Source organism: Mustela lutreola, chromosome 7 (assembly GCF_030435805.1).
Source record: "Mustela lutreola isolate mMusLut2 chromosome 7, mMusLut2.pri, whole genome shotgun sequence".
NCBI classification, from domain to species: domain Eukaryota; kingdom Metazoa; phylum Chordata; class Mammalia; order Carnivora; family Mustelidae; genus Mustela; species Mustela lutreola.
The window spans coordinates 139,284,818-139,311,056 of record NC_081296.1 but is presented as its reverse complement, the minus strand read 5'-3'; the positions used below and the strand labels follow the sequence as shown (position 1 = coordinate 139,311,056).

The following is a 26,239-nucleotide window of genomic DNA, read 5'->3' as shown; positions in this document are numbered from 1 at the left end:
AGCAAGTATAAAGAATAGCATAACTATCACAGAAAAATTATCTGTAGCAGTTTATAACACAGCCATGAACCCTTTGGCATTTATTCCACCAAGAGGTGGAAGACCCGATACTCTTCTCTCAAATCTGGATGAGCTTCCATTTCAGTCAGATGTGTTGAGCTTAACTAGTAGTATGTCACTTCAGAGGCTAGATCATAAAATGCTATGAAGATCCCACCTTTTCAGGGTGCCTGGGTGGCTCAGTGCGTTAAAGCCTCTGCCTTCGGCTCAGGTCATGATCCCAGAGTCCTGGGATCGAGCCCCTCATCAGGCTCTCTGCTTAGCAGGGAGCCTGCTTCCCCCTCACCCCCGGCTGCCTCTCTGCCTACTTGTGATCTCTCAAATAAATAAATAAATAAATAAATAAATAAATAAATAAGATCCCACCTTTTCTACTGGGAACATTTGCTTTTGGAGCCCTGAGGCACCTTAGGAAGTCTGACTACTTTGAGGCCGTGATAATGTGAGGAAGCCAAAAAATATATGGAGAGGCCAACTGTAGACCAGCCTTCGAGTTATTTCCACCCAGGCACCAGACATGTGAGTGAAAACCCCCAGATTTTTCTAGGTCCTAGCCATTTATAATCTTCCCCAGCAAAGGCTTCAGATACCTGAAGCTGAGAAGAATTGTACCTTTCAAGCCATGTCCAAATTGTATATCTGTGAGCAAATGATTGTTATTTTAAAACATTGTGTGGCAGTGTTTCGGGGTTATGTTTCAGTTAGCTATTGTTGTGAACAAACTACCTCAAAAACATGGTGGCTTAAAACAGTAACTAGTTGGGGTGCCTGGGTGTCTCAGTTGGTTGAGCACCCAACTCTTGATTTCAGTTCAAGTCCTGATCTCGGGGCCATGAGACCAAGCAATTGTCTGACTCCACACCAAGCATGGAACCTACTTAACATTCTGTCTCCCTCTCTCTCTGCCTCTCCCCACTCTCACTAAAAAAAGGTGGGTGGGCAGACAGTTACATAGTAACTCTTTATTTTTCTCACTCACATAGCAGGGAGGTTGGTAGTGACTATCATCTGAGGATTCAGACAGTCCTGTGATTTAGGAGGTTCTCCCAATTTCTCTCCACATGGGTTTTTTCCACTGGCTACTTGGGCTTGGACCCAAGAGTGAGCATCCCAAGAAAGCAAGGCAAAATTGCATGGCATTCTTTTGAACTAGTCTCGTAAGCTACATAGTATTGCTCTTGCCATAATCTATTGGTCAAGGCAGTCCCAGAGCCTCACTCAAGTTCAAGGAGAGCATAGAGTCCACCTCTTTTAAAAGGAGAGTGGCAAGGTTCTAGGACAATATAGGATGGGGAACATTGTAATCATTTTTTGAAAATCTGCCTTCTGGCCGCAGTGGTTCACGTTCCTCCCACAGACAGAATACACCCATTCCTCTTTCAAGGCTCCTCAAAACTCTCATTCCGTGACAGTGTTCTGCGCAGGCTCAAGGTCTAAGATTGTGTCATCTGTGTCACATCCAGGTACAGACGAGGCTCCTCACATATAGTTCTTGGGTATAGCTCCCCAAGTATCATTCTCAAAGTGAAAACCTGTGAACTAAAGAAACAACCACACACACACACACACACACACACAGAATACAACGGTGGGAGAGGTGTAAGATAACTCTTAACATTCTTGTTCAAAAATGGGGGAAGTGGGAGGCACATGGACAAGTCACTGCCCCCTAGCGATTTTGAAATCTGAGAACATTTTGCCAATTCTTTGATGCTCATTAACCGTCTGTAAGTTGTTCTCTGTAGCTCTTGGTTCTGCCTTCTGAGTTAAAACCTTTATTTTCCATAAAATGAATGAGTAACTCCAAAGCCACTTCAGTCCGCTTCCTAGATGATAAAGATTAGGAGTCCAAAGTTCTGTTCTCTGCACTCTTTGTATTTAGTTCAAATTTGTAGTGCTACCAGAACAATTCTCTTAAGAACTATGTGGGTTTTCTAAAAACCTTAGTGAGGTTCACTTTATTACATAAAACACACCTCAAACAGTCTATTTGAGGGGCACCTGGGTGGCTGTCATTAAGCGTCTGCCTTCGGGGAAGCTTGCTTTCCTTCTCTGATTCCCCCTGCTGGTGTTCCTGCTCTTGCTGTCTCTCTTTGTCAAATAAATAAATAAAATCTTTTAAAAAAAATATTCTTTGAATCTATTATTTAATAGGATCTTCTGGGGACACCTTAAAATCTTCCGAGGGGCCTTTGCTCGGTTGGAAATGTTCTATGAAGTACAACCTTGAATCTTTCTGAGGTCTTCACAAAGGATCCTCCCCCCGCCCCGTAGACCCACCCTGGATTTGACTTTGGTCTGAGGTCCTGTCTTAATTAATTTTTTTTAAGATTTTATTTATTTATTTGACAGAGGGAGATCACAAGTAGGCAGAGAGTCAGGCAGAGAGAGAGAGAGGAGGAAGCAGGCTTCCTGCTGAGCAGAGAGCACACGCAGGGCTTGATCCCAGAACCCTGAGATCATGACCCGAGCCAAAGGCAGAGGCTTTAACCCACTGAGCCACCCAGGCGCCCGGTCCTGTCGTAATTAAAGACTAATTTACCCTACGGGGAGGCTGGGAAAGAGAAATAGTATTATTGTCAGACTTGGCAAGTCCTGGTTCCTTCACATATAAGAGTTCATTCTTTAACCCTTTCTCTTGCATTTTTATCATAGGCAGCAGCAGAAGCCAGATGGCACTATCAGTATTCTGCTGGGAAATCCCCTCAGCCAGATTATTGAATTCATTTAGGTCTATTTTCCATTTTTCACTTTACTGCCAAGTGTCAGTGTTGCCTTCAGCTTCCAGTAAGTTTTTATTGCTTTCCTGTAGGCCCTCAATAATAACCTCCATGGGGTCCTTTAGGCTTTCACTAAGTCTCCTAGAAGCCCTTCCAGCTTCCACCTGCCACCTAGTCCTAAAGGCAACTGTGATTCCTGCGTATATGAGCATGTCCAGAGACTGCTTGAGTTTTCTCAAAGCATGGTATCTGACTTTCAAGAATGAACGTCCCAAGAAAGGATGGCAGAAACACATGGCATTTTTTTATGACCTAGCTTTGGAAGTCACATAGCATCGCTTCAACTGTACTCTCTTGTTTGAGGTAAACACAAAAAGGTGCAAGGAAAGTGGACTCTTAACCTCCTGATAAGGGAATTGCAAGATTCCCAGAAGAGCATCTGAGATGGGAGTTACTGTTGCAGTGATCTTTGCAATCTGTCCACAGAATTGTTTGTTCTGTAGGAACACTGCTGCAAAGAAAGCTAAAGATTAAAAAGCCTTGCCAGCAGCCACAGAAAAAAGACAACCTTCAAAGGAACAACACTAAATCTAACAACGGACTTAAACACAGCAATAATGGAAATGGGAAACCACTGGAATGATACCTTCAAAGCGTTGACAGAAAATATGTGACAACCTAGAAGCCTATACTAGAAGAAGAGATGCTTAAGTATGAAAGCATTTATATTTCATAAAGGTTATTGAAAAAAGCTAATGAAATCAGAATTAAGTCATTTTCAGAAAAATATAAATTGAGATAATATAGCATATCTGCAATAAAGGAAAAACTAGAGTATTCTTCAAGCACAAGGAAAATGATTCCAGGGGAGAGCACATAGATGAAGGAAGAAATGGAATATAATGAAGAGGCTAAATATGTAGATAAGTCTAAACAAATATATATATATATTTTTTAAATAATTTTTTAAATAAACATATAATGTATTATTAGCCCCAGGAGTACAGGTCTGTGAATCGCCAGATTTACACACTTCACAGCACTCACCATAGCACATACCCTCCCCAATGTCCATAACCCCAGCACCCCCTCCCTACCCTCCTCCTCCTGCTAAACCTCAGTTTGTTTTGTGAGATTAAGAGTCTTTTATGGTTAAACAAATATATTTTTAAGATTTTATTATTTATTTGAGAGAGAGAGAGGGATTGGGCAGGGAGAGGGAGAAGCAGGGAGCCCAATATGGGGCTCGATCCCAGGACCCCAGGATCATGACCTGAGCCAAAGGTACTCTTCACCAACTGAGCCACCTAGGTGCCCCAATAAATATTTGCAAATAATATACTATGTAGTTTAAAATACACATAGAATTAAATTGCATATGTAGGAAGGAAATAAGTGGAGTAGAATTGTTCTAAGATCATTCATTGCATTTTTCACAAGGTGGTAAAAATATTTTTATCTAATGTTAATAAATCAAGAGTTATTACCATAAGGTAATACAGGAGTTAAATGGAATAATTTTTAGAGTTTTTTTTAAAGAATTTATTTATTTATTTGGCAGACAGCGATCACAAGAAGGCAGAGAAGCAGGCAGAGATAAAGAGAAAGAGAAGCAGGCCTCCTGCTCAGCAGGAGCAGCCTGATGCGGGGCTCGATTCCAGGACCCTGGGATCACGACCCAAGCCAAAAGCAGAGGCCTTAACCTACTGAGCCACCCAGGTACCCCTGGAATAATTTTTATATGAAGTTTTTATTTATTATTTAATTAGAGAAAGAGAGCACAGATGTGAGTGGGGGGAGGGGTAGAGGGAAAGGGAGAGAGATTCTCAACCAGACTCCACGCTGAGCACAGAGCTTGATGTGGGGCTTGACCCCACACCCTCGAGATCATGAACTGACCTAAAATCAAGAGTCATCATTTAACAAACTGAGCCACCTAGGCACCCTGAATAATATTTATTTTTATTTATTTTTTAAAAATATTTTTATTTATTTATTTGACAAAGAGAGAGATCACAAGTGGCCAGAGAGGCAGGCAGAGAGAGAGAGGGGGAAGCAGGCTCCCTGATGAGCAGAGAGCCCAATGCGGGGCTCAATCCCAGGACCCTGGGATCATGACCTGAGCCGAAGGCGGAGGCTTTAACCCACCAAGCCACCCAGGCGCCCCTAATCTTTAATTTTCTGAGATCAGTGTGTTCTCAGATTTTGATCAGAACTTGCTCACGTATATCAGAAGCTAAAAACTACTTAATTTGATCTGAAGTCTTACTTGGTTTCTGTAATCATTTGCCAGTGTATGTAGATGAGGTCAGATGAGTCATTCACTTAGAACAGAACTTGGTTCCACACAGTTAGATACATTGGCCCATTGAAACTTAGATCATGCCCGCCTGAATGAGGACCTGAACTTGACAGGCTCCATGACTCAGCATTCTCTAGCGGTTGATAGTCTGGAACATTTGTAATTTGGGGGTAAATACCCAGTAGTGTGATTACTGGACTTACCAGTCTTACCCAGACTTGCCAGGGAGTTCACAATTCATTTGCCATGTGTTCACTCAGTTATTTTTTATGTGGGAAGAAACTCCTGTCAGCTGAGCTTGATAACCTTGTGGCTAACTCACAAATTAAAGTTAGCATTTCTCGTTATGTTAAAATGTTTTAATAGTTAATACCTTTATTTTATAATCCTAAGATGAAGAGTCCTGTATGCTACCAACTGAGCCAACCAAGAGCTCCATACTTTTTTTCTGGGAATGGCTGGGAATGGCTACTTCCCAGCCCCCATTTTGCCTCTACCCTCAGCTTAACTCAGACCCAAAGTATCAACACTCATTAGTGAACCTATTCCCATCACTGTAGAACATTTTTCTATGACATGTGTTCTTGACTCTTCTTTCTTCTTGCCTTCCAGGTGAAGGGCCCAGGCATTGGGCTTCTGGGCTTTTCTTTAGGGGCTGATATTTGTCTTTCTATGGCCTCATATTTGAAAAACATCTCAGCCACAGTTTCCATCAACGGATCTGGGTTCAGTGGAAACAAACCCATACAGTACAAGCAGACGTGCATCCCACCATTGAACCATGATTTTAGAAGACTCAAGGTAGCCTTCTCAGGCCTCCTGGACATTGTGGATATACGAAATGATGTTATAGGAAGGCATGAGAACCCCAGCATGATTCCAATAGAGAAAGCCCAGGGGCCCATCCTCTTCATCGTTGGTCAGGGTGACCATAACTGGAGGAGTGAGTTATATGCCCAAATAGCCTCTGAACGGTTACAGGCCCATGGAAAGGAAAAACCCCAGATCCTCTCTTATCCTGGGACTGGGCATAATATTGAACCTCCTTACTTCCCCCTATGCCCCGCTTCTGTGCACAAATTACTGAACAAACCTATAATGTGGGATGGGGAGCCCAGGGCTCATGCTAGGGCTCAGGAAGATTCATGGAAACAAATTCTAACCTTTTTCTGCAAACATCTTGGAGGTACCCAGAATATAGCTTCCCCTAAATTGTAATGTGTTGGTCTGTTACTGACATGAGAAATTCAAGGTCAGACTCTGGTTTTCAGTAATCATATGTGTATCAGTTGTCCCCTGGATGATGTTAAAAATTCATGTCGTGGGTATTAATGATGTACTTTAGGTAAAATTTTTAATACATTATGTTTTCATTAATTTTACCAATGTAACACACGCTTATTATAGAAGATTCAGTGAGGTATACAACAGAAAGAGTAAAAAGCATCCCATCTGTTAAAATTTGTATTTTCTTTTAGATTTTACTTAACATTTTAAGCCATGGATGAAATTTAAAGTTGAACAAATGCTAGGTTACTTTTCTTTCTTTTTTTTTTTTTTTAAAGAATGACTGTGGGATGGCGCCTGCGTGGCGCAGTGGGTTAAGCCTCTGCCTTCGGGTGAGGTCATGATCTCAGGGTCCTGGAATGGAGTCCCACATTAGGCTCTCTGCTTAGTGGGGAGCCTGCTTCTCCCTCTCTCTCTGCCTACTTGTGATCTCTCTCTGTCAAATAAATAAATAAAAATCTTAAAAAAAAAAAAAAAAAAAGAATCACTGTGGGAGAATTGCCATCCAGTGTTTGTTACTAGTTCGAATACTGGTAGCAGGGTAAAATTTTCATCGGCCAAACCTTACAGAAAAGTGTTGGTATAAGGAAGCCAGGCTGACCTTTTCCTCATGGAGATCAGAGAAGAATGCCTTGAGAGGAGGAGTTAGGGTAAAGAAGGGGAGCATCTCTAGAATAGTTAAGTCTAAACTCTGTTTCAATGATGAATGACCATGACTTATATTCCTTCTTCCTGGGTTTAAGAATAGACTTTGGAAAACCATAGTGTGACATTCTTAGTGGCCTCATTGCTCCTTTTCTTTGAGGGCCACAAAGCATTGCATAAGTGTATCTAAAGAGATAAAAGTTGACGGTTCTAAAATTGACAAAGACATCAAGCCACATGCAATTCAAGAAGCATGTCTTAGCTTGCGCTGCTATAACAAAATACCATAGACTGCTGGCTGAAACAACAGACATTTCTTTTTTTCTGGAGGCTGGGAAGTCCAAGATCAAGATTCCAGCAGATTCAGTTCCTGGTAATGGACTTTCCCTGGCTTACAGATGGCTGCCTTCTCCCCATGTCCTCCTGTGACAAAGAAAGAGAGCACTGGCTTCTCTACCTCTTTTTATAAGGGCACTAATTCCATCATGGTGGGGGGCTCACTCTCATGCTTTCGTGTAAACCTAATAACATCCCAAAGGCTCCACCTTCAAATGCCACCACATTGTGGGTTGGGATTTAAAAATACAAATTTTGAGGGGCGCCTGGGTGGCTCAGTGGGTTAAGCCTCTGCCTTCGGCTCAGGTCATGATCCCAGGGGCCTGGGATCGAGTCCCGCATAGGGCTCTCTGCTCAGCAGGGAGCCTGCTTCTCCTCATCTCTCTCTCTGTCTGTCTCTCTGCCTATTTGTGATATCTCTCTCTGTCAAATAAATAAATACAATCTTTAAAAAAAATATGAATTTTGAGGTGACACATTCAGTTCATAACAACAATAAACTTAAAGCAAGTATAAAGAATAGCATAACTATCACAGAAAAATTATCTGTAGCAGTTTATAACACAGCCATGAACCCTTTGGCATTTATTCCACCAAGAGGTGGAAGACCCGATACTCTTCTCTCAAATCTGGATGAGCTTCCATTTCAGTCAGATGTGTTGAGCTTAACTAGTAGTATGTCACTTCAGAGGCTAGATCATAAAATGCTATGAAGATCCCACCTTTTCAGGGTGCCTGGGTGGCTCAGTGCGTTAAAGCCTCTGCCTTCGGCTCAGGTCATGATCCCAGAGTCCTGGGATCGAGCCCCTCATCAGGCTCTCTGCTTAGCAGGGAGCCTGCTTCCCCCTCACCCCCGGCTGCCTCTCTGCCTACTTGTGATCTCTCAAATAAATAAATAAATAAATAAATAAATAAATAAATAAGATCCCACCTTTTCTACTGGGAACATTTGCTTTTGGAGCCCTGAGGCACCTTAGGAAGTCTGACTACTTTGAGGCCGTGATAATGTGAGGAAGCCAAAAAATATATGGAGAGGCCAACTGTAGACCAGCCTTCGAGTTATTTCCACCCAGGCACCAGACATGTGAGTGAAAACCCCCAGATTTTTCTAGGTCCTAGCCATTTATAATCTTCCCCAGCAAAGGCTTCAGATACCTGAAGCTGAGAAGAATTGTACCTTTCAAGCCATGTCCAAATTGTATATCTGTGAGCAAATGATTGTTATTTTAAAACATTGTGTGGCAGTGTTTCGGGGTTATGTTTCAGTTAGCTATTGTTGTGAACAAACTACCTCAAAAACATGGTGGCTTAAAACAGTAACTAGTTGGGGTGCCTGGGTGTCTCAGTTGGTTGAGCACCCAACTCTTGATTTCAGTTCAAGTCCTGATCTCGGGGCCATGAGACCAAGCAATTGTCTGACTCCACACCAAGCATGGAACCTACTTAACATTCTGTCTCCCTCTCTCTCTGCCTCTCCCCACTCTCACTAAAAAAAGGTGGGTGGGCAGACAGTTACATAGTAACTCTTTATTTTTCTCACTCACATAGCAGGGAGGTTGGTAGTGACTATCATCTGAGGATTCAGACAGTCCTGTGATTTAGGAGGTTCTCCCAATTTCTCTCCACATGGGTTTTTTCCACTGGCTACTTGGGCTTGGACCCAAGAGTGAGCATCCCAAGAAAGCAAGGCAAAATTGCATGGCATTCTTTTGAACTAGTCTCGTAAGCTACATAGTATTGCTCTTGCCATAATCTATTGGTCAAGGCAGTCCCAGAGCCTCACTCAAGTTCAAGGAGAGCATAGAGTCCACCTCTTTTAAAAGGAGAGTGGCAAGGTTCTAGGACAATATAGGATGGGGAACATTGTAATCATTTTTTGAAAATCTGCCTTCTGGCCGCAGTGGTTCACGTTCCTCCCACAGACAGAATACACCCATTCCTCTTTCAAGGCTCCTCAAAACTCTCATTCCGTGACAGTGTTCTGCGCAGGCTCAAGGTCTAAGATTGTGTCATCTGTGTCACATCCAGGTACAGACGAGGCTCCTCACATATAGTTCTTGGGTATAGCTCCCCAAGTATCATTCTCAAAGTGAAAACCTGTGAACTAAAGAAACAACCACACACACACACACACACACACAGAATACAACGGTGGGAGAGGTGTAAGATAACTCTTAACATTCTTGTTCAAAAATGGGGGAAGTGGGAGGCACATGGACAAGTCACTGCCCCCTAGCGATTTTGAAATCTGAGAACATTTTGCCAATTCTTTGATGCTCATTAACCGTCTGTAAGTTGTTCTCTGTAGCTCTTGGTTCTGCCTTCTGAGTTAAAACCTTTATTTTCCATAAAATGAATGAGTAACTCCAAAGCCACTTCAGTCCGCTTCCTAGATGATAAAGATTAGGAGTCCAAAGTTCTGTTCTCTGCACTCTTTGTATTTAGTTCAAATTTGTAGTGCTACCAGAACAATTCTCTTAAGAACTATGTGGGTTTTCTAAAAACCTTAGTGAGGTTCACTTTATTACATAAAACACACCTCAAACAGTCTATTTGAGGGGCACCTGGGTGGCTGTCATTAAGCGTCTGCCTTCGGGGAAGCTTGCTTTCCTTCTCTGATTCCCCCTGCTGGTGTTCCTGCTCTTGCTGTCTCTCTTTGTCAAATAAATAAATAAAATCTTTTAAAAAAAATATTCTTTGAATCTATTATTTAATAGGATCTTCTGGGGACACCTTAAAATCTTCCGAGGGGCCTTTGCTCGGTTGGAAATGTTCTATGAAGTACAACCTTGAATCTTTCTGAGGTCTTCACAAAGGATCCTCCCCCCGCCCCGTAGACCCACCCTGGATTTGACTTTGGTCTGAGGTCCTGTCTTAATTAATTTTTTTTAAGATTTTATTTATTTATTTGACAGAGGGAGATCACAAGTAGGCAGAGAGTCAGGCAGAGAGAGAGAGAGGAGGAAGCAGGCTTCCTGCTGAGCAGAGAGCACACGCAGGGCTTGATCCCAGAACCCTGAGATCATGACCCGAGCCAAAGGCAGAGGCTTTAACCCACTGAGCCACCCAGGCGCCCGGTCCTGTCGTAATTAAAGACTAATTTACCCTACGGGGAGGCTGGGAAAGAGAAATAGTATTATTGTCAGACTTGGCAAGTCCTGGTTCCTTCACATATAAGAGTTCATTCTTTAACCCTTTCTCTTGCATTTTTATCATAGGCAGCAGCAGAAGCCAGATGGCACTATCAGTATTCTGCTGGGAAATCCCCTCAGCCAGATTATTGAATTCATTTAGGTCTATTTTCCATTTTTCACTTTACTGCCAAGTGTCAGTGTTGCCTTCAGCTTCCAGTAAGTTTTTATTGCTTTCCTGTAGGCCCTCAATAATAACCTCCATGGGGTCCTTTAGGCTTTCACTAAGTCTCCTAGAAGCCCTTCCAGCTTCCACCTGCCACCTAGTCCTAAAGGCAACTGTGATTCCTGCGTATATGAGCATGTCCAGAGACTGCTTGAGTTTTCTCAAAGCATGGTATCTGACTTTCAAGAATGAACGTCCCAAGAAAGGATGGCAGAAACACATGGCATTTTTTTATGACCTAGCTTTGGAAGTCACATAGCATCGCTTCAACTGTACTCTCTTGTTTGAGGTAAACACAAAAAGGTGCAAGGAAAGTGGACTCTTAACCTCCTGATAAGGGAATTGCAAGATTCCCAGAAGAGCATCTGAGATGGGAGTTACTGTTGCAGTGATCTTTGCAATCTGTCCACAGAATTGTTTGTTCTGTAGGAACACTGCTGCAAAGAAAGCTAAAGATTAAAAAGCCTTGCCAGCAGCCACAGAAAAAAGACAACCTTCAAAGGAACAACACTAAATCTAACAACGGACTTAAACACAGCAATAATGGAAATGGGAAACCACTGGAATGATACCTTCAAAGCGTTGACAGAAAATATGTGACAACCTAGAAGCCTATACTAGAAGAAGAGATGCTTAAGTATGAAAGCATTTATATTTCATAAAGGTTATTGAAAAAAGCTAATGAAATCAGAATTAAGTCATTTTCAGAAAAATATAAATTGAGATAATATAGCATATCTGCAATAAAGGAAAAACTAGAGTATTCTTCAAGCACAAGGAAAATGATTCCAGGGGAGAGCACATAGATGAAGGAAGAAATGGAATATAATGAAGAGGCTAAATATGTAGATAAGTCTAAACAAATATATATATATATTTTTTAAATAATTTTTTAAATAAACATATAATGTATTATTAGCCCCAGGAGTACAGGTCTGTGAATCGCCAGATTTACACACTTCACAGCACTCACCATAGCACATACCCTCCCCAATGTCCATAACCCCACCACCCCCTCCCTACCCTCCTCCTCCTGCTAAACCTCAGTTTGTTTTGTGAGATTAAGAGTCTTTTATGGTTAAACAAATATATTTTTAAGATTTTATTATTTATTTGAGAGAGAGAGAGGGATTGGGCAGGGAGAGGGAGAAGCAGGGAGCCCAATATGGGGCTCGATCCCAGGACCCCAGGATCATGACCTGAGCCAAAGGTACTCTTCACCAACTGAGCCACCTAGGTGCCCCAATAAATATTTGCAAATAATATACTATGTAGTTTAAAATACACATAGAATTAAATTGCATATGTAGGAAGGAAATAAGTGGAGTAGAATTGTTCTAAGATCATTCATTGCATTTTTCACAAGGTGGTAAAAATATTTTTATCTAATGTTAATAAATCAAGAGTTATTACCATAAGGTAATACAGGAGTTAAATGGAATAATTTTTAGAGTTTTTTTTAAAGAATTTATTTATTTATTTGGCAGACAGCGATCACAAGAAGGCAGAGAAGCAGGCAGAGATAAAGAGAAAGAGAAGCAGGCCTCCTGCTCAGCAGGAGCAGCCTGATGCGGGGCTCGATTCCAGGACCCTGGGATCACGACCCAAGCCAAAAGCAGAGGCCTTAACCTACTGAGCCACCCAGGTACCCCTGGAATAATTTTTATATGAAGTTTTTATTTATTATTTAATTAGAGAAAGAGAGCACAGATGTGAGTGGGGGGAGGGGTAGAGGGAAAGGGAGAGAGATTCTCAACCAGACTCCACGCTGAGCACAGAGCTTGATGTGGGGCTTGACCCCACACCCTCGAGATCATGAACTGACCTAAAATCAAGAGTCATCATTTAACAAACTGAGCCACCTAGGCACCCTGAATAATATTTATTTTTATTTATTTTTTAAAAATATTTTTATTTATTTATTTGACAAAGAGAGAGATCACAAGTGGCCAGAGAGGCAGGCAGAGAGAGAGAGGGGGAAGCAGGCTCCCTGATGAGCAGAGAGCCCAATGCGGGGCTCAATCCCAGGACCCTGGGATCATGACCTGAGCCGAAGGCGGAGGCTTTAACCCACCAAGCCACCCAGGCGCCCCTAATCTTTAATTTTCTGAGATCAGTGTGTTCTCAGATTTTGATCAGAACTTGCTCACGTATATCAGAAGCTAAAAACTACTTAATTTGATCTGAAGTCTTACTTGGTTTCTGTAATCATTTGCCAGTGTATGTAGATGAGGTCAGATGAGTCATTCACTTAGAACAGAACTTGGTTCCACACAGTTAGATACATTGGCCCATTGAAACTTAGATCATGCCCGCCTGAATGAGGACCTGAACTTGACAGGCTCCATGACTCAGCATTCTCTAGCGGTTGATAGTCTGGAACATTTGTAATTTGGGGGTAAATACCCAGTAGTGTGATTACTGGACTTACCAGTCTTACCCAGACTTGCCAGGGAGTTCACAATTCATTTGCCATGTGTTCACTCAGTTATTTTTTATGTGGGAAGAAACTCCTGTCAGCTGAGCTTGATAACCTTGTGGCCAACTCACAAATTAAAGTTAGCATTTCTCGTTATGTTAAAATGTTTTAATAGTTAATACCTTTATTTTATAATCCTAAGATGAAGAGTCCTGTATGCTACCAACTGAGCCAACCAAGAGCTCCATACTTTTTTTCTGGGAATGGCTGGGAATGGCTACTTCCCAGCCCCCATTTTGCCTCTACCCTCAGCTTAACTCAGACCCAAAGTATCAACACTCATTAGTGAACCTATTCCCATCACTGTAGAACATTTTTCTATGACATGTGTTCTTGACTCTTCTTTCTTCTTGCCTTCCAGGTGAAGGGCCCAGGCATTGGGCTTCTGGGCTTTTCTTTAGGGGCTGATATTTGTCTTTCTATGGCCTCATATTTGAAAAACATCTCAGCCACAGTTTCCATCAACGGATCTGGGTTCAGTGGAAACAAACCCATACAGTACAAGCAGACGTGCATCCCACCATTGAACCATGATTTTAGAAGACTCAAGGTAGCCTTCTCAGGCCTCCTGGACATTGTGGATATACGAAATGATGTTATAGGAAGGCATGAGAACCCCAGCATGATTCCAATAGAGAAAGCCCAGGGGCCCATCCTCTTCATCGTTGGTCAGGATGACCATAACTGGAGGAGTGAGTTATATGCCCAAATAGCCTCTGAACGGTTACAGGCCCATGGAAAGGAAAAACCCCAGATCCTCTCTTATCCTGGGACTGGGCATAATATTGAACCTCCTTACTTCCCCCTATGCCCCGCTTCTGTGCACAAATTACTGAACAAACCTATAATGTGGGATGGGGAGCCCAGGGCTCATGCTAGGGCTCAGGAAGATTCATGGAAACAAATTCTAACCTTTTTCTGCAAACATCTTGGAGGTACCCAGAATATAGCTTCCCCTAAATTGTAATGTGTTGGTCTGTTACTGACATGAGAAATTCAAGGTCAGACTCTGGTTTTCAGTAATCATATGTGTATCAGTTGTCCCCTGGATGATGTTAAAAATTCATGTCGTGGGTATTAATGATGTACTTTAGGTAAAATTTTTAATACATTATGTTTTCATTAATTTTACCAATGTAACACACGCTTATTACAGAAGATTCAGTGAGGTATACAACAGAAAGAGTAAAAAGCATCCCATCTGTTAAAATTTGTATTTTCTTTTAGATTTTACTTAACATTTTAAGCCATGGATGAAATTTAAAGTTGAACAAATGCTAGGTTACTTTTCTTTCTTTTTTTTTTTTTTTAAAGAATGACTGTGGGATGGCGCCTGCGTGGCGCAGTGGGTTAAGCCTCTGCCTTCGGGTGAGGTCATGATCTCAGGGTCCTGGAATGGAGTCCCACATTAGGCTCTCTGCTTAGTGGGGAGCCTGCTTCTCCCTCTCTCTCTGCCTACTTGTGATCTCTCTCTGTCAAATAAATAAATAAAAATCTTAAAAAAAAAAAAAAAAAAAGAATCACTGTGGGAGAATTGCCATCCAGTGTTTGTTACTAGTTCGAATACTGGTAGCAGGGTAAAATTTTCATCGGCCAAACCTTACAGAAAAGTGTTGGTATAAGGAAGCCAGGCTGACCTTTTCCTCATGGAGATCAGAGAAGAATGCCTTGAGAGGAGGAGTTAGGGTAAAGAAGGGGAGCATCTCTAGAATAGTTAAGTCTAAACTCTGTTTCAATGATGAATGACCATGACTTATATTCCTTCTTCCTGGGTTTAAGAATAGACTTTGGAAAACCATAGTGTGACATTCTTAGTGGCCTCATTGCTCCTTTTCTTTGAGGGCCACAAAGCATTGCATAAGTGTATCTAAAGAGATAAAAGTTGACGGTTCTAAAATTGACAAAGACATCAAGCCACATGCAATTCAAGAAGCATGTCTTAGCTTGCGCTGCTATAACAAAATACCATAGACTGCTGGCTGAAACAACAGACATTTCTTTTTTTCTGGAGGCTGGGAAGTCCAAGATCAAGATTCCAGCAGATTCAGTTCCTGGTAATGGACTTTCCCTGGCTTACAGATGGCTGCCTTCTCCCCATGTCCTCCTGTGACAAAGAAAGAGAGCACTGGCTTCTCTACCTCTTTTTATAAGGGCACTAATTCCATCATGGTGGGGGGCTCACTCTCATGCTTTCGTGTAAACCTAATAACATCCCAAAGGCTCCACCTTCAAATGCCACCACATTGTGGGTTGGGATTTAAAAATACAAATTTTGAGGGGCGCCTGGGTGGCTCAGTGGGTTAAGCCTCTGCCTTCGGCTCAGGTCATGATCCCAGGGGCCTGGGATCGAGTCCCGCATAGGGCTCTCTGCTCAGCAGGGAGCCTGCTTCTCCTCATCTCTCTCTCTGTCTGTCTCTCTGCCTATTTGTGATATCTCTCTCTGTCAAATAAATAAATACAATCTTTAAAAAAAATATGAATTTTGAGGTGACACATTCAGTTCATAACAACAATAAACTTAAAGCAAGTATAAAGAATAGCATAACTATCACAGAAAAATTATCTGTAGCAGTTTATAACACAGCCATGAACCCTTTGGCATTTATTCCACCAAGAGGTGGAAGACCCGATACTCTTCTCTCAAATCTGGATGAGCTTCCATTTCAGTCAGATGTGTTGAGCTTAACTAGTAGTATGTCACTTCAGAGGCTAGATCATAAAATGCTATGAAGATCCCACCTTTTCAGGGTGCCTGGGTGGCTCAGTGCGTTAAAGCCTCTGCCTTCGGCTCAGGTCATGATCCCAGAGTCCTGGGATCGAGCCCCTCATCAGGCTCTCTGCTTAGCAGGGAGCCTGCTTCCCCCTCACCCCCGGCTGCCTCTCTGCCTACTTGTGATCTCTCAAATAAATAAATAAATAAATAAATAAATAAATAAATAAGATCCCACCTTTTCTACTGGGAACATTTGCTTTTGGAGCCCTGAGGCACCTTAGGAAGTCTGACTACTTTGAGGCCGTGATAATGTGAGGAAGCCAAAAAATATATGGAGAGGCCAACTGTAGACCAGCCTTCGAGTTATTTCCACCCAGGCACCAGACATGTGAGTGAAAACCCCCAGATTTTTCTAGGTCCTAGCCATTTATAATCTTCCCCAGCAAAGGCTTCAGATACCTGAAGCTGAGAAGAATTGTACCTTTCAAGCCATGTCCAAATTGTATATCTGTGAGCAAATGATTGTTATTTTAAAACATTGTGTGGCAGTGTTTCGGGGTTATGTTTCAGTTAGCTATTGTTGTGAACAAACTACCTCAAAAACATGGTGGCTTAAAACAGTAACTAGTTGGGGTGCCTGGGTGTCTCAGTTGGTTGAGCACCCAACTCTTGATTTCAGTTCAAGTCCTGATCTCGGGGCCATGAGACCAAGCAATTGTCTGACTCCACACCAAGCATGGAACCTACTTAACATTCTGTCTCCCTCTCTCTCTGCCTCTCCCCACTCTCACTAAAAAAAGGTGGGTGGGCAGACAGTTACATAGTAACTCTTTATTTTTCTCACTCACATAGCAGGGAGGTTGGTAGTGACTATCATCTGAGGATTCAGACAGTCCTGTGATTTAGGAGGTTCTCCCAATTTCTCTCCACATGGGTTTTTTCCACTGGCTACTTGGGCTTGGACCCAAGAGTGAGCATCCCAAGAAAGCAAGGCAAAATTGCATGGCATTCTTTTGAACTAGTCTCGTAAGCTACATAGTATTGCTCTTGCCATAATCTATTGGTCAAGGCAGTCCCAGAGCCTCACTCAAGTTCAAGGAGAGCATAGAGTCCACCTCTTTTAAAAGGAGAGTGGCAAGGTTCTAGGACAATATAGGATGGGGAACATTGTAATCATTTTTTGAAAATCTGCCTTCTGGCCGCAGTGGTTCACGTTCCTCCCACAGACAGAATACACCCATTCCTCTTTCAAGGCTCCTCAAAACTCTCATTCCGTGACAGTGTTCTGCGCAGGCTCAAGGTCTAAGATTGTGTCATCTGTGTCACATCCAGGTACAGACGAGGCTCCTCACATATAGTTCTTGGGTATAGCTCCCCAAGTATCATTCTCAAAGTGAAAACCTGTGAACTAAAGAAACAACCACACACACACACACACACACACACACACAGAATACAACGGTGGGAGAGGTGTAAGATAACTCTTAACATTCTTGTTCAAAAATGGGGGAAGTGGGAGGCACATGGACAAGTCACTGCCCCCTAGCGATTTTGAAATCTGAGAACATTTTGCCAATTCTTTGATGCTCATTAACCGTCTGTAAGTTGTTCTCTGTAGCTCTTGGTTCTGCCTTCTGAGTTAAAACCTTTATTTTCCATAAAATGAATGAGTAACTCCAAAGCCACTTCAGTCCGCTTCCTAGATGATAAAGATTAGGAGTCCAAAGTTCTGTTCTCTGCACTCTTTGTATTTAGTTCAAATTTGTAGTGCTACCAGAACAATTCTCTTAAGAACTATGTGGGTTTTCTAAAAACCTTAGTGAGGTTCACTTTATTACATAAAACACACCTCAAACAGTCTATTTGAGGGGCACCTGGGTGGCTGTCATTAAGCGTCTGCCTTCGGGGAAGCTTGCTTTCCTTCTCTGATTCCCCCTGCTGGTGTTCCTGCTCTTGCTGTCTCTCTTTGTCAAATAAATAAATAAAATCTTTTAAAAAAAATATTCTTTGAATCTATTATTTAATAGGATCTTCTGGGGACACCTTAAAATCTTCCGAGGGGCCTTTGCTCGGTTGGAAATGTTCTATGAAGTACAACCTTGAATCTTTCTGAGGTCTTCACAAAGGATCCTCCCCCCGCCCCGTAGACCCACCCTGGATTTGACTTTGGTCTGAGGTCCTGTCTTAATTAATTTTTTTTAAGATTTTATTTATTTATTTGACAGAGGGAGATCACAAGTAGGCAGAGAGTCAGGCAGAGAGAGAGAGAGGAGGAAGCAGGCTTCCTGCTGAGCAGAGAGCACACGCAGGGCTTGATCCCAGAACCCTGAGATCATGACCCGAGCCAAAGGCAGAGGCTTTAACCCACTGAGCCACCCAGGCGCCCGGTCCTGTCGTAATTAAAGACTAATTTACCCTACGGGGAGGCTGGGAAAGAGAAATAGTATTATTGTCAGACTTGGCAAGTCCTGGTTCCTTCACATATAAGAGTTCATTCTTTAACCCTTTCTCTTGCATTTTTATCATAGGCAGCAGCAGAAGCCAGATGGCACTATCAGTATTCTGCTGGGAAATCCCCTCAGCCAGATTATTGAATTCATTTAGGTCTATTTTCCATTTTTCACTTTACTGCCAAGTGTCAGTGTTGCCTTCAGCTTCCAGTAAGTTTTTATTGCTTTCCTGTAGGCCCTCAATAATAACCTCCATGGGGTCCTTTAGGCTTTCACTAAGTCTCCTAGAAGCCCTTCCAGCTTCCACCTGCCACCTAGTCCTAAAGGCAACTGTGATTCCTGCGTATATGAGCATGTCCAGAGACTGCTTGAGTTTTCTCAAAGCATGGTATCTGACTTTCAAGAATGAACGTCCCAAGAAAGGATGGCAGAAACACATGGCATTTTTTTATGACCTAGCTTTGGAAGTCACATAGCATCGCTTCAACTGTACTCTCTTGTTTGAGGTAAACACAAAAAGGTGCAAGGAAAGTGGACTCTTAACCTCCTGATAAGGGAATTGCAAGATTCCCAGAAGAGCATCTGAGATGGGAGTTACTGTTGCAGTGATCTTTGCAATCTGTCCACAGAATTGTTTGTTCTGTAGGAACACTGCTGCAAAGAAAGCTAAAGATTAAAAAGCCTTGCCAGCAGCCACAGAAAAAAGACAACCTTCAAAGGAACAACACTAAATCTAACAACGGACTTAAACACAGCAATAATGGAAATGGGAAACCACTGGAATGATACCTTCAAAGCGTTGACAGAAAATATGTGACAACCTAGAAGCCTATACTAGAAGAAGAGATGCTTAAGTATGAAAGCATTTATATTTCATAAAGGTTATTGAAAAAAGCTAATGAAATCAGAATTAAGTCATTTTCAGAAAAATATAAATTGAGATAATATAGCATATCTGCAATAAAGGAAAAACTAGAGTATTCTTCAAGCACAAGGAAAATGATTCCAGGGGAGAGCACATAGATGAAGGAAGAAATGGAATATAATGAAGAGGCTAAATATGTAGATAAGTCTAAACAAATATATATATATTTTTTTTAAATAATTTTTTAAATAAACATATAATGTATTATTAGCCCCAGGAGTACAGGTCTGTGAATCGCCAGATTTACACCACTTCACAGCACTCACCATAGCACATACCTCCCAATGTCCATAACCCCAGCACCCCCTCCCTACCCTCCTCCTCCTGCTAAACCTCAGTTTGTTTTGTGAGATTAAGAGTCTTTTATGGTTAAACAAATATATTTTTAAGATTTTATTATTTATTTGAGAGAGAGAGAGGGATTGGGCAGGGAGAGGGAGAAGCAGGGAGCCAATATGGGGCTCGATCCCAGGACCCAGGATCATGACCTGAGCCAAAGGTACTCTTCACCAACTGAGCCACCTAGGTGCCCCAATAAATATTTGCAAATAATTACTATGTAGTTTAAAATACACATAGAATTAAATTGCATATGTAGGAAGGAAAAAGTGGAGTAGAATTGTTCTAAGATCATTCATTGCATTTTTCACAAGGTGTAAAAATATTTTATCTAATGTTAATAAATCAAGAGTTATTACCATAAGGTAATACAGGAGTTAAATGGAATAATTTTTAGAGTTTTTTTTAAAGAATTTATTTATTTATTTGGCAGACAGCGATCACAAGAGGCAGAGAAGCAGGCAGAGATAAAGAGAAAGAGAAGCAGGCCTCCTGCTCAGCAGGAGCAGCCTGATGCGGGGCTCGATTCCAGGACCCTGGGATCACGACCCAAGCCAAAGCAGAGGCCTTAACCTACTGAGCCACCCAGGTACCCCTGGAATAATTTTTATATGAAGTTTTTATTTATTATTTAATTAGAGAAAGAGAGCACAGATGTGAGTGGGGGGAGGGGTAGAGGGAAAGGGAGAGAGATTCTCAACCAGACTCCACGCTGAGCACAGAGCTTGATGTGGGGCTTGACCCCACACCCTCGAGATCATGAACTGACCTAAAATCAAGGAGTCATCATTTAACAAACTGAGCCACCTAGGCACCCTGAATAATATTTATTTTTATTTATTTTTAAAAATATTTTTATTTATTTATTTGACAAAGAGAGAGATCACAAGTGGCCAGAGAGGCAGGCAGAGAGAGAGAGGGGGAAGCAGGCTCCCTGATGAGCAGAGAGCCCAATGCGGGCTCAATCCCAGGACCCTGGGATCATGACCTGAGCCGAAGGCGGAGGCTTTAAACCCACCAAGCCACCCAGGCGCCCCTAATCTTTAATTTTCTGAGATCAGTGTGTTCTCAGATTTTGATCAGAACTTGCTCACGTATATCAGAAGCTAAAACTACTTAATTTGATCTGAAGTCTTACTTGGTTTCTGTAATCATTTGCCAGTGTATGTAGATGAGGTCAGATGAGTCATTCACTTAGAACAGAACTTGGTTCCACACAGTAGATACATTGGCCCATTGAAACTTAGATCATGCCCGCCTGAATGAGGACCTGAACTTGACAGGCTCCATGACTCAGCATTCTCTAGCGGTTGATAGTCTGGAACATTTGTAATTTGGGGGGTAAATACCCAGTAGTGTGATTACTGGACTTACCAGTCTTACCCAGACTTGCCAGGGAGTTCACAATTCATTTGCCATGTGTTCACTCAGTTATTTTTTATGTGGGAAGAACTCCTGTCAGCTGAGCTTGATAACCTTGTGGCCAACTCACAATTAAAGTTAGCATTTCTCGTTATGTTAAAATGTTTTAATAGTTAATACCTTTATTTTATAATCCTAAGATGAAGAGTCCTGTATGCTACCAACTGAGCCAACCAAGAGCTCCATACTTTTTTTCTGGGAAATTTTCTGGGAATGGCTGGGAATGGCTACTTCCCAGCCCCCATTTTGCCTCTACCCTCAGCTTAACTCAGACCCAAAGTATCAACACTCATTAGTGAACCTATTCCCATCACTGTAGAACATTTTTCTATGACATGTGTTCTTGACTCTTCTTTCTTCTTGCCTTCCAGGTGAAGGGCCCAGGCATTGGGCTTCTGGGCTTTTCTTTAGGGGCTGATATTTGTCTTTCTATGGCCTCATATTTGAAAAACATCTCAGCCACAGTTTCCATCAACGGATCTGGGTTCAGTGGAAACAAACCCATACAGTACAAGCAGACGTGCATCCCACCATTGAACCATGATTTTAGAAGACTCAAGGTAGCCTTCTCAGGCCTCCTGGACATTGTGGATATACGAAATGATGTTATAGGAAGGCATGAGAACCCCAGCATGATTCCAATAGAGAAAGCCCAGGGGCCCATCCTCTTCATCGTTGGTCAGGATGACCATAACTGGAGGAGTGAGTTATATGCCCAAATAGCCTCTGAACGGTTACAGGCCCATGGAAAGGAAAAACCCCAGATCCTCTCTTATCCTGGGACTGGGCATAATATTGAACCTCCTTACTTCCCCCTATGCCCCGCTTCTGTGCACAAATTACTGAACAAACCTATAATGTGGGATGGGGAGCCCAGGGCTCATGCTAGGGCTCAGGAAGATTCATGGAAACAAATTCTAACCTTTTTCTGCAAACATCTTGGAGGTACCCAGAATATAGCTTCCCCTAAATTGTAATGTGTTGGTCTGTTACTGACATGAGAAATTCAAGGTCAGACTCTGGTTTTCAGTAATCATATGTGTATCAGTTGTCCCCTGGATGATGTTAAAAATTCATGTCGTGGGTATTAATGATGTACTTTAGGTAAAATTTTTAATACATTATGTTTTCATTAATTTTACCAATGTAACACACGCTTATTACAGAAGATTCAGTGAGGTATACAACAGAAAGAGTAAAAAGCATCCCATCTGTTAAAATTTGTATTTTCTTTTAGATTTTACTTAACATTTTAAGCCATGGATGAAATTTAAAGTTGAACAAATGCTAGGTTACTTTTCTTTCTTTTTTTTTTTTTTTAAAGAATGACTGTGGGATGGCGCCTGCGTGGCGCAGTGGGTTAAGCCTCTGCCTTCGGGTGAGGTCATGATCTCAGGGTCCTGGAATGGAGTCCCACATTAGGCTCTCTGCTTAGTGGGGAGCCTGCTTCTCCCTCTCTCTCTGCCTACTTGTGATCTCTCTCTGTCAAATAAATAAATAAAAATCTTAAAAAAAAAAAAAAAAAAAGAATCACTGTGGGAGAATTGCCATCCAGTGTTTGTTACTAGTTCGAATACTGGTAGCAGGGTAAAATTTTCATCGGCCAAACCTTACAGAAAAGTGTTGGTATAAGGAAGCCAGGCTGACCTTTTCCTCATGGAGATCAGAGAAGAATGCCTTGAGAGGAGGAGTTAGGGTAAAGAAGGGGAGCATCTCTAGAATAGTTAAGTCTAAACTCTGTTTCAATGATGAATGACCATGACTTATATTCCTTCTTCCTGGGTTTAAGAATAGACTTTGGAAAACCATAGTGTGACATTCTTAGTGGCCTCATTGCTCCTTTTCTTTGAGGGCCACAAAGCATTGCATAAGTGTATCTAAAGAGATAAAAGTTGACGGTTCTAAAATTGACAAAGACATCAAGCCACATGCAATTCAAGAAGCATGTCTTAGCTTGCGCTGCTATAACAAAATACCATAGACTGCTGGCTGAAACAACAGACATTTCTTTTTTTCTGGAGGCTGGGAAGTCCAAGATCAAGATTCCAGCAGATTCAGTTCCTGGTAATGGACTTTCCCTGGCTTACAGATGGCTGCCTTCTCCCCATGTCCTCCTGTGACAAAGAAAGAGAGCACTGGCTTCTCTACCTCTTTTTATAAGGGCACTAATTCCATCATGGTGGGGGGCTCACTCTCATGCTTTCGTGTAAACCTAATAACATCCCAAAGGCTCCACCTTCAAATGCCACCACATTGTGGGTTGGGATTTAAAAATACAAATTTTGAGGGGCGCCTGGGTGGCTCAGTGGGTTAAGCCTCTGCCTTCGGCTCAGGTCATGATCCCAGGGGCCTGGGATCGAGTCCCGCATAGGGCTCTCTGCTCAGCAGGGAGCCTGCTTCTCCTCATCTCTCTCTCTGTCTGTCTCTCTGCCTATTTGTGATATCTCTCTCTGTCAAATAAATAAATACAATCTTTAAAAAAAATATGAATTTTGAGGTGACACATTCAGTTCATAACAACAATAAACTTAAAGCAAGTATAAAGAATAGCATAACTATCACAGAAAAATTATCTGTAGCAGTTTATAACACAGCCATGAACCCTTTGGCATTTATTCCACCAAGAGGTGGAAGACCCGATACTCTTCTCTCAAATCTGGATGAGCTTCCATTTCAGTCAGATGTGTTGAGCTTAACTAGTAGTATGTCACTTCAGAGGCTAGATCATAAAATGCTATGAAGATCCCACCTTTTCAGGGTGCCTGGGTGGCTCAGTGCGTTAAAGCCTCTGCCTTCGGCTCAGGTCATGATCCCAGAGTCCTGGGATCGAGCCCCTCATCAGGCTCTCTGCTTAGCAGGGAGCCTGCTTCCCCCTCACCCCCGGCTGCCTCTCTGCCTACTTGTGATCTCTCAAATAAATAAATAAATAAATAAATAAATAAGATCCCACCTTTTCTACTGGGAACATTTGCTTTTGGAGCCCTGAGGCACCTTAGGAAGTCTGACTACTTTGAGGCCGTGATAATGTGAGGAAGCCAAAAAATATATGGAGAGGCCAACTGTAGACCAGCCTTCGAGTTATTTCCACCCAGGCACCAGACATGTGAGTGAAAACCCCCAGATTTTTCTAGGTCCTAGCCATTTATAATCTTCCCCAGCAAAGGCTTCAGATACCTGAAGCTGAGAAGAATTGTACCTTTCAAGCCATGTCCAAATTGTATATCTGTGAGCAAATGATTGTTATTTTAAAACATTGTGTGGCAGTGTTTCGGGGTTATGTTTCAGTTAGCTATTGTTGTGAACAAACTACCTCAAAAACATGGTGGCTTAAAACAGTAACTAGTTGGGGTGCCTGGGTGTCTCAGTTGGTTGAGCACCCAACTCTTGATTTCAGTTCAAGTCCTGATCTCGGGGCCATGAGACCAAGCAATTGTCTGACTCCACACCAAGCATGGAACCTACTTAACATTCTGTCTCCCTCTCTCTCTGCCTCTCCCCACTCTCACTAAAAAAAGGTGGGTGGGCAGACAGTTACATAGTAACTCTTTATTTTTCTCACTCACATAGCAGGGAGGTTGGTAGTGACTATCATCTGAGGATTCAGACAGTCCTGTGATTTAGGAGGTTCTCCCAATTTCTCTCCACATGGGTTTTTTCCACTGGCTACTTGGGCTTGGACCCAAGAGTGAGCATCCCAAGAAAGCAAGGCAAAATTGCATGGCATTCTTTTGAACTAGTCTCGTAAGCTACATAGTATTGCTCTTGCCATAATCTATTGGTCAAGGCAGTCCCAGAGCCTCACTCAAGTTCAAGGAGAGCATAGAGTCCACCTCTTTTAAAAGGAGAGTGGCAAGGTTCTAGGACAATATAGGATGGGGAACATTGTAATCATTTTTTGAAAATCTGCCTTCTGGCCGCAGTGGTTCACGTTCCTCCCACAGACAGAATACACCCATTCCTCTTTCAAGGCTCCTCAAAACTCTCATTCCGTGACAGTGTTCTGCGCAGGCTCAAGGTCTAAGATTGTGTCATCTGTGTCACATCCAGGTACAGACGAGGCTCCTCACATATAGTTCTTGGGTATAGCTCCCCAAGTATCATTCTCAAAGTGAAAACCTGTGAACTAAAGAAACAACCACACACACACACACACACACACACACACAGAATACAACGGTGGGAGAGGTGTAAGATAACTCTTAACATTCTTGTTCAAAAATGGGGGAAGTGGGAGGCACATGGACAAGTCACTGCCCCCTAGCGATTTTGAAATCTGAGAACATTTTGCCAATTCTTTGATGCTCATTAACCGTCTGTAAGTTGTTCTCTGTAGCTCTTGGTTCTGCCTTCTGAGTTAAAACCTTTATTTTCCATAAAATGAATGAGTAACTCCAAAGCCACTTCAGTCCGCTTCCTAGATGATAAAGATTAGGAGTCCAAAGTTCTGTTCTCTGCACTCTTTGTATTTAGTTCAAATTTGTAGTGCTACCAGAACAATTCTCTTAAGAACTATGTGGGTTTTCTAAAAACCTTAGTGAGGTTCACTTTATTACATAAAACACACCTCAAACAGTCTATTTGAGGGGCACCTGGGTGGCTGTCATTAAGCGTCTGCCTTCGGGGAAGCTTGCTTTCCTTCTCTGATTCCCCCTGCTGGTGTTCCTGCTCTTGCTGTCTCTCTTTGTCAAATAAATAAATAAAATCTTTTAAAAAAAATATTCTTTGAATCTATTATTTAATAGGATCTTCTGGGGACACCTTAAAATCTTCCGAGGGGCCTTTGCTCGGTTGGAAATGTTCTATGAAGTACAACCTTGAATCTTTCTGAGGTCTTCACAAAGGATCCTCCCCCCGCCCCGTAGACCCACCCTGGATTTGACTTTGGTCTGAGGTCCTGTCTTAATTAATTTTTTTTAAGATTTTATTTATTTATTTGACAGAGGGAGATCACAAGTAGGCAGAGAGTCAGGCAGAGAGAGAGAGAGGAGGAAGCAGGCTTCCTGCTGAGCAGAGAGCACACGCAGGGCTTGATCCCAGAACCCTGAGATCATGACCCGAGCCAAAGGCAGAGGCTTTAACCCACTGAGCCACCCAGGCGCCCGGTCCTGTCGTAATTAAAGACTAATTTACCCTACGGGGAGGCTGGGAAAGAGAAATAGTATTATTGTCAGACTTGGCAAGTCCTGGTTCCTTCACATATAAGA

General features: G+C 42.2%; 3 protein-coding genes and 3 non-coding genes across 6 annotated transcripts; 3 read left to right on the top strand and 3 right to left on the bottom strand.

Moving 5' to 3' along the window:
* Positions 1-5,587: 5,587 nt before the first annotated feature.
* Positions 5,588-5,642, bottom strand: LOC131837779 (small nucleolar RNA SNORD56). The gene has a single exon (XR_009356362.1). It is a non-coding gene; the product is annotated as a small nucleolar RNA SNORD56 (small nucleolar RNA).
* A 28-nt stretch (positions 5,643-5,670) lies between these two features.
* LOC131837264 (peroxisomal succinyl-coenzyme A thioesterase-like) lies at positions 5,671-6,459 on the top strand (the record flags this gene model as incomplete). The annotated part of the gene is made up of 1 exon (XM_059183440.1): positions 5,671-6,459. A coding segment is annotated over one exon (630 nt), but the record flags the coding sequence as incomplete, so codon positions are not given.
* A 6,981-nt stretch (positions 6,460-13,440) lies between these two features.
* LOC131837777 (small nucleolar RNA SNORD56) lies at positions 13,441-13,495 on the bottom strand. Its single transcript, XR_009356360.1, has one exon. It is a non-coding gene; the product is annotated as a small nucleolar RNA SNORD56 (small nucleolar RNA).
* A 28-nt stretch (positions 13,496-13,523) lies between these two features.
* LOC131837263 (peroxisomal succinyl-coenzyme A thioesterase-like) lies at positions 13,524-14,494 on the top strand (the record flags this gene model as incomplete). The annotated part of the gene is made up of 1 exon (XM_059183439.1): positions 13,524-14,494. A coding segment is annotated over one exon (630 nt), but the record flags the coding sequence as incomplete, so codon positions are not given.
* A 6,805-nt stretch (positions 14,495-21,299) lies between these two features.
* LOC131837776 (small nucleolar RNA SNORD56) lies at positions 21,300-21,354 on the bottom strand. Its single transcript, XR_009356359.1, has one exon. It is a non-coding gene; the product is annotated as a small nucleolar RNA SNORD56 (small nucleolar RNA).
* A 28-nt stretch (positions 21,355-21,382) lies between these two features.
* LOC131836897 (peroxisomal succinyl-coenzyme A thioesterase-like) lies at positions 21,383-22,353 on the top strand (the record flags this gene model as incomplete). The annotated part of the gene is made up of 1 exon (XM_059182875.1): positions 21,383-22,353. A coding segment is annotated over one exon (630 nt), but the record flags the coding sequence as incomplete, so codon positions are not given.
* Positions 22,354-26,239: the final 3,886 nt, after the last annotated feature.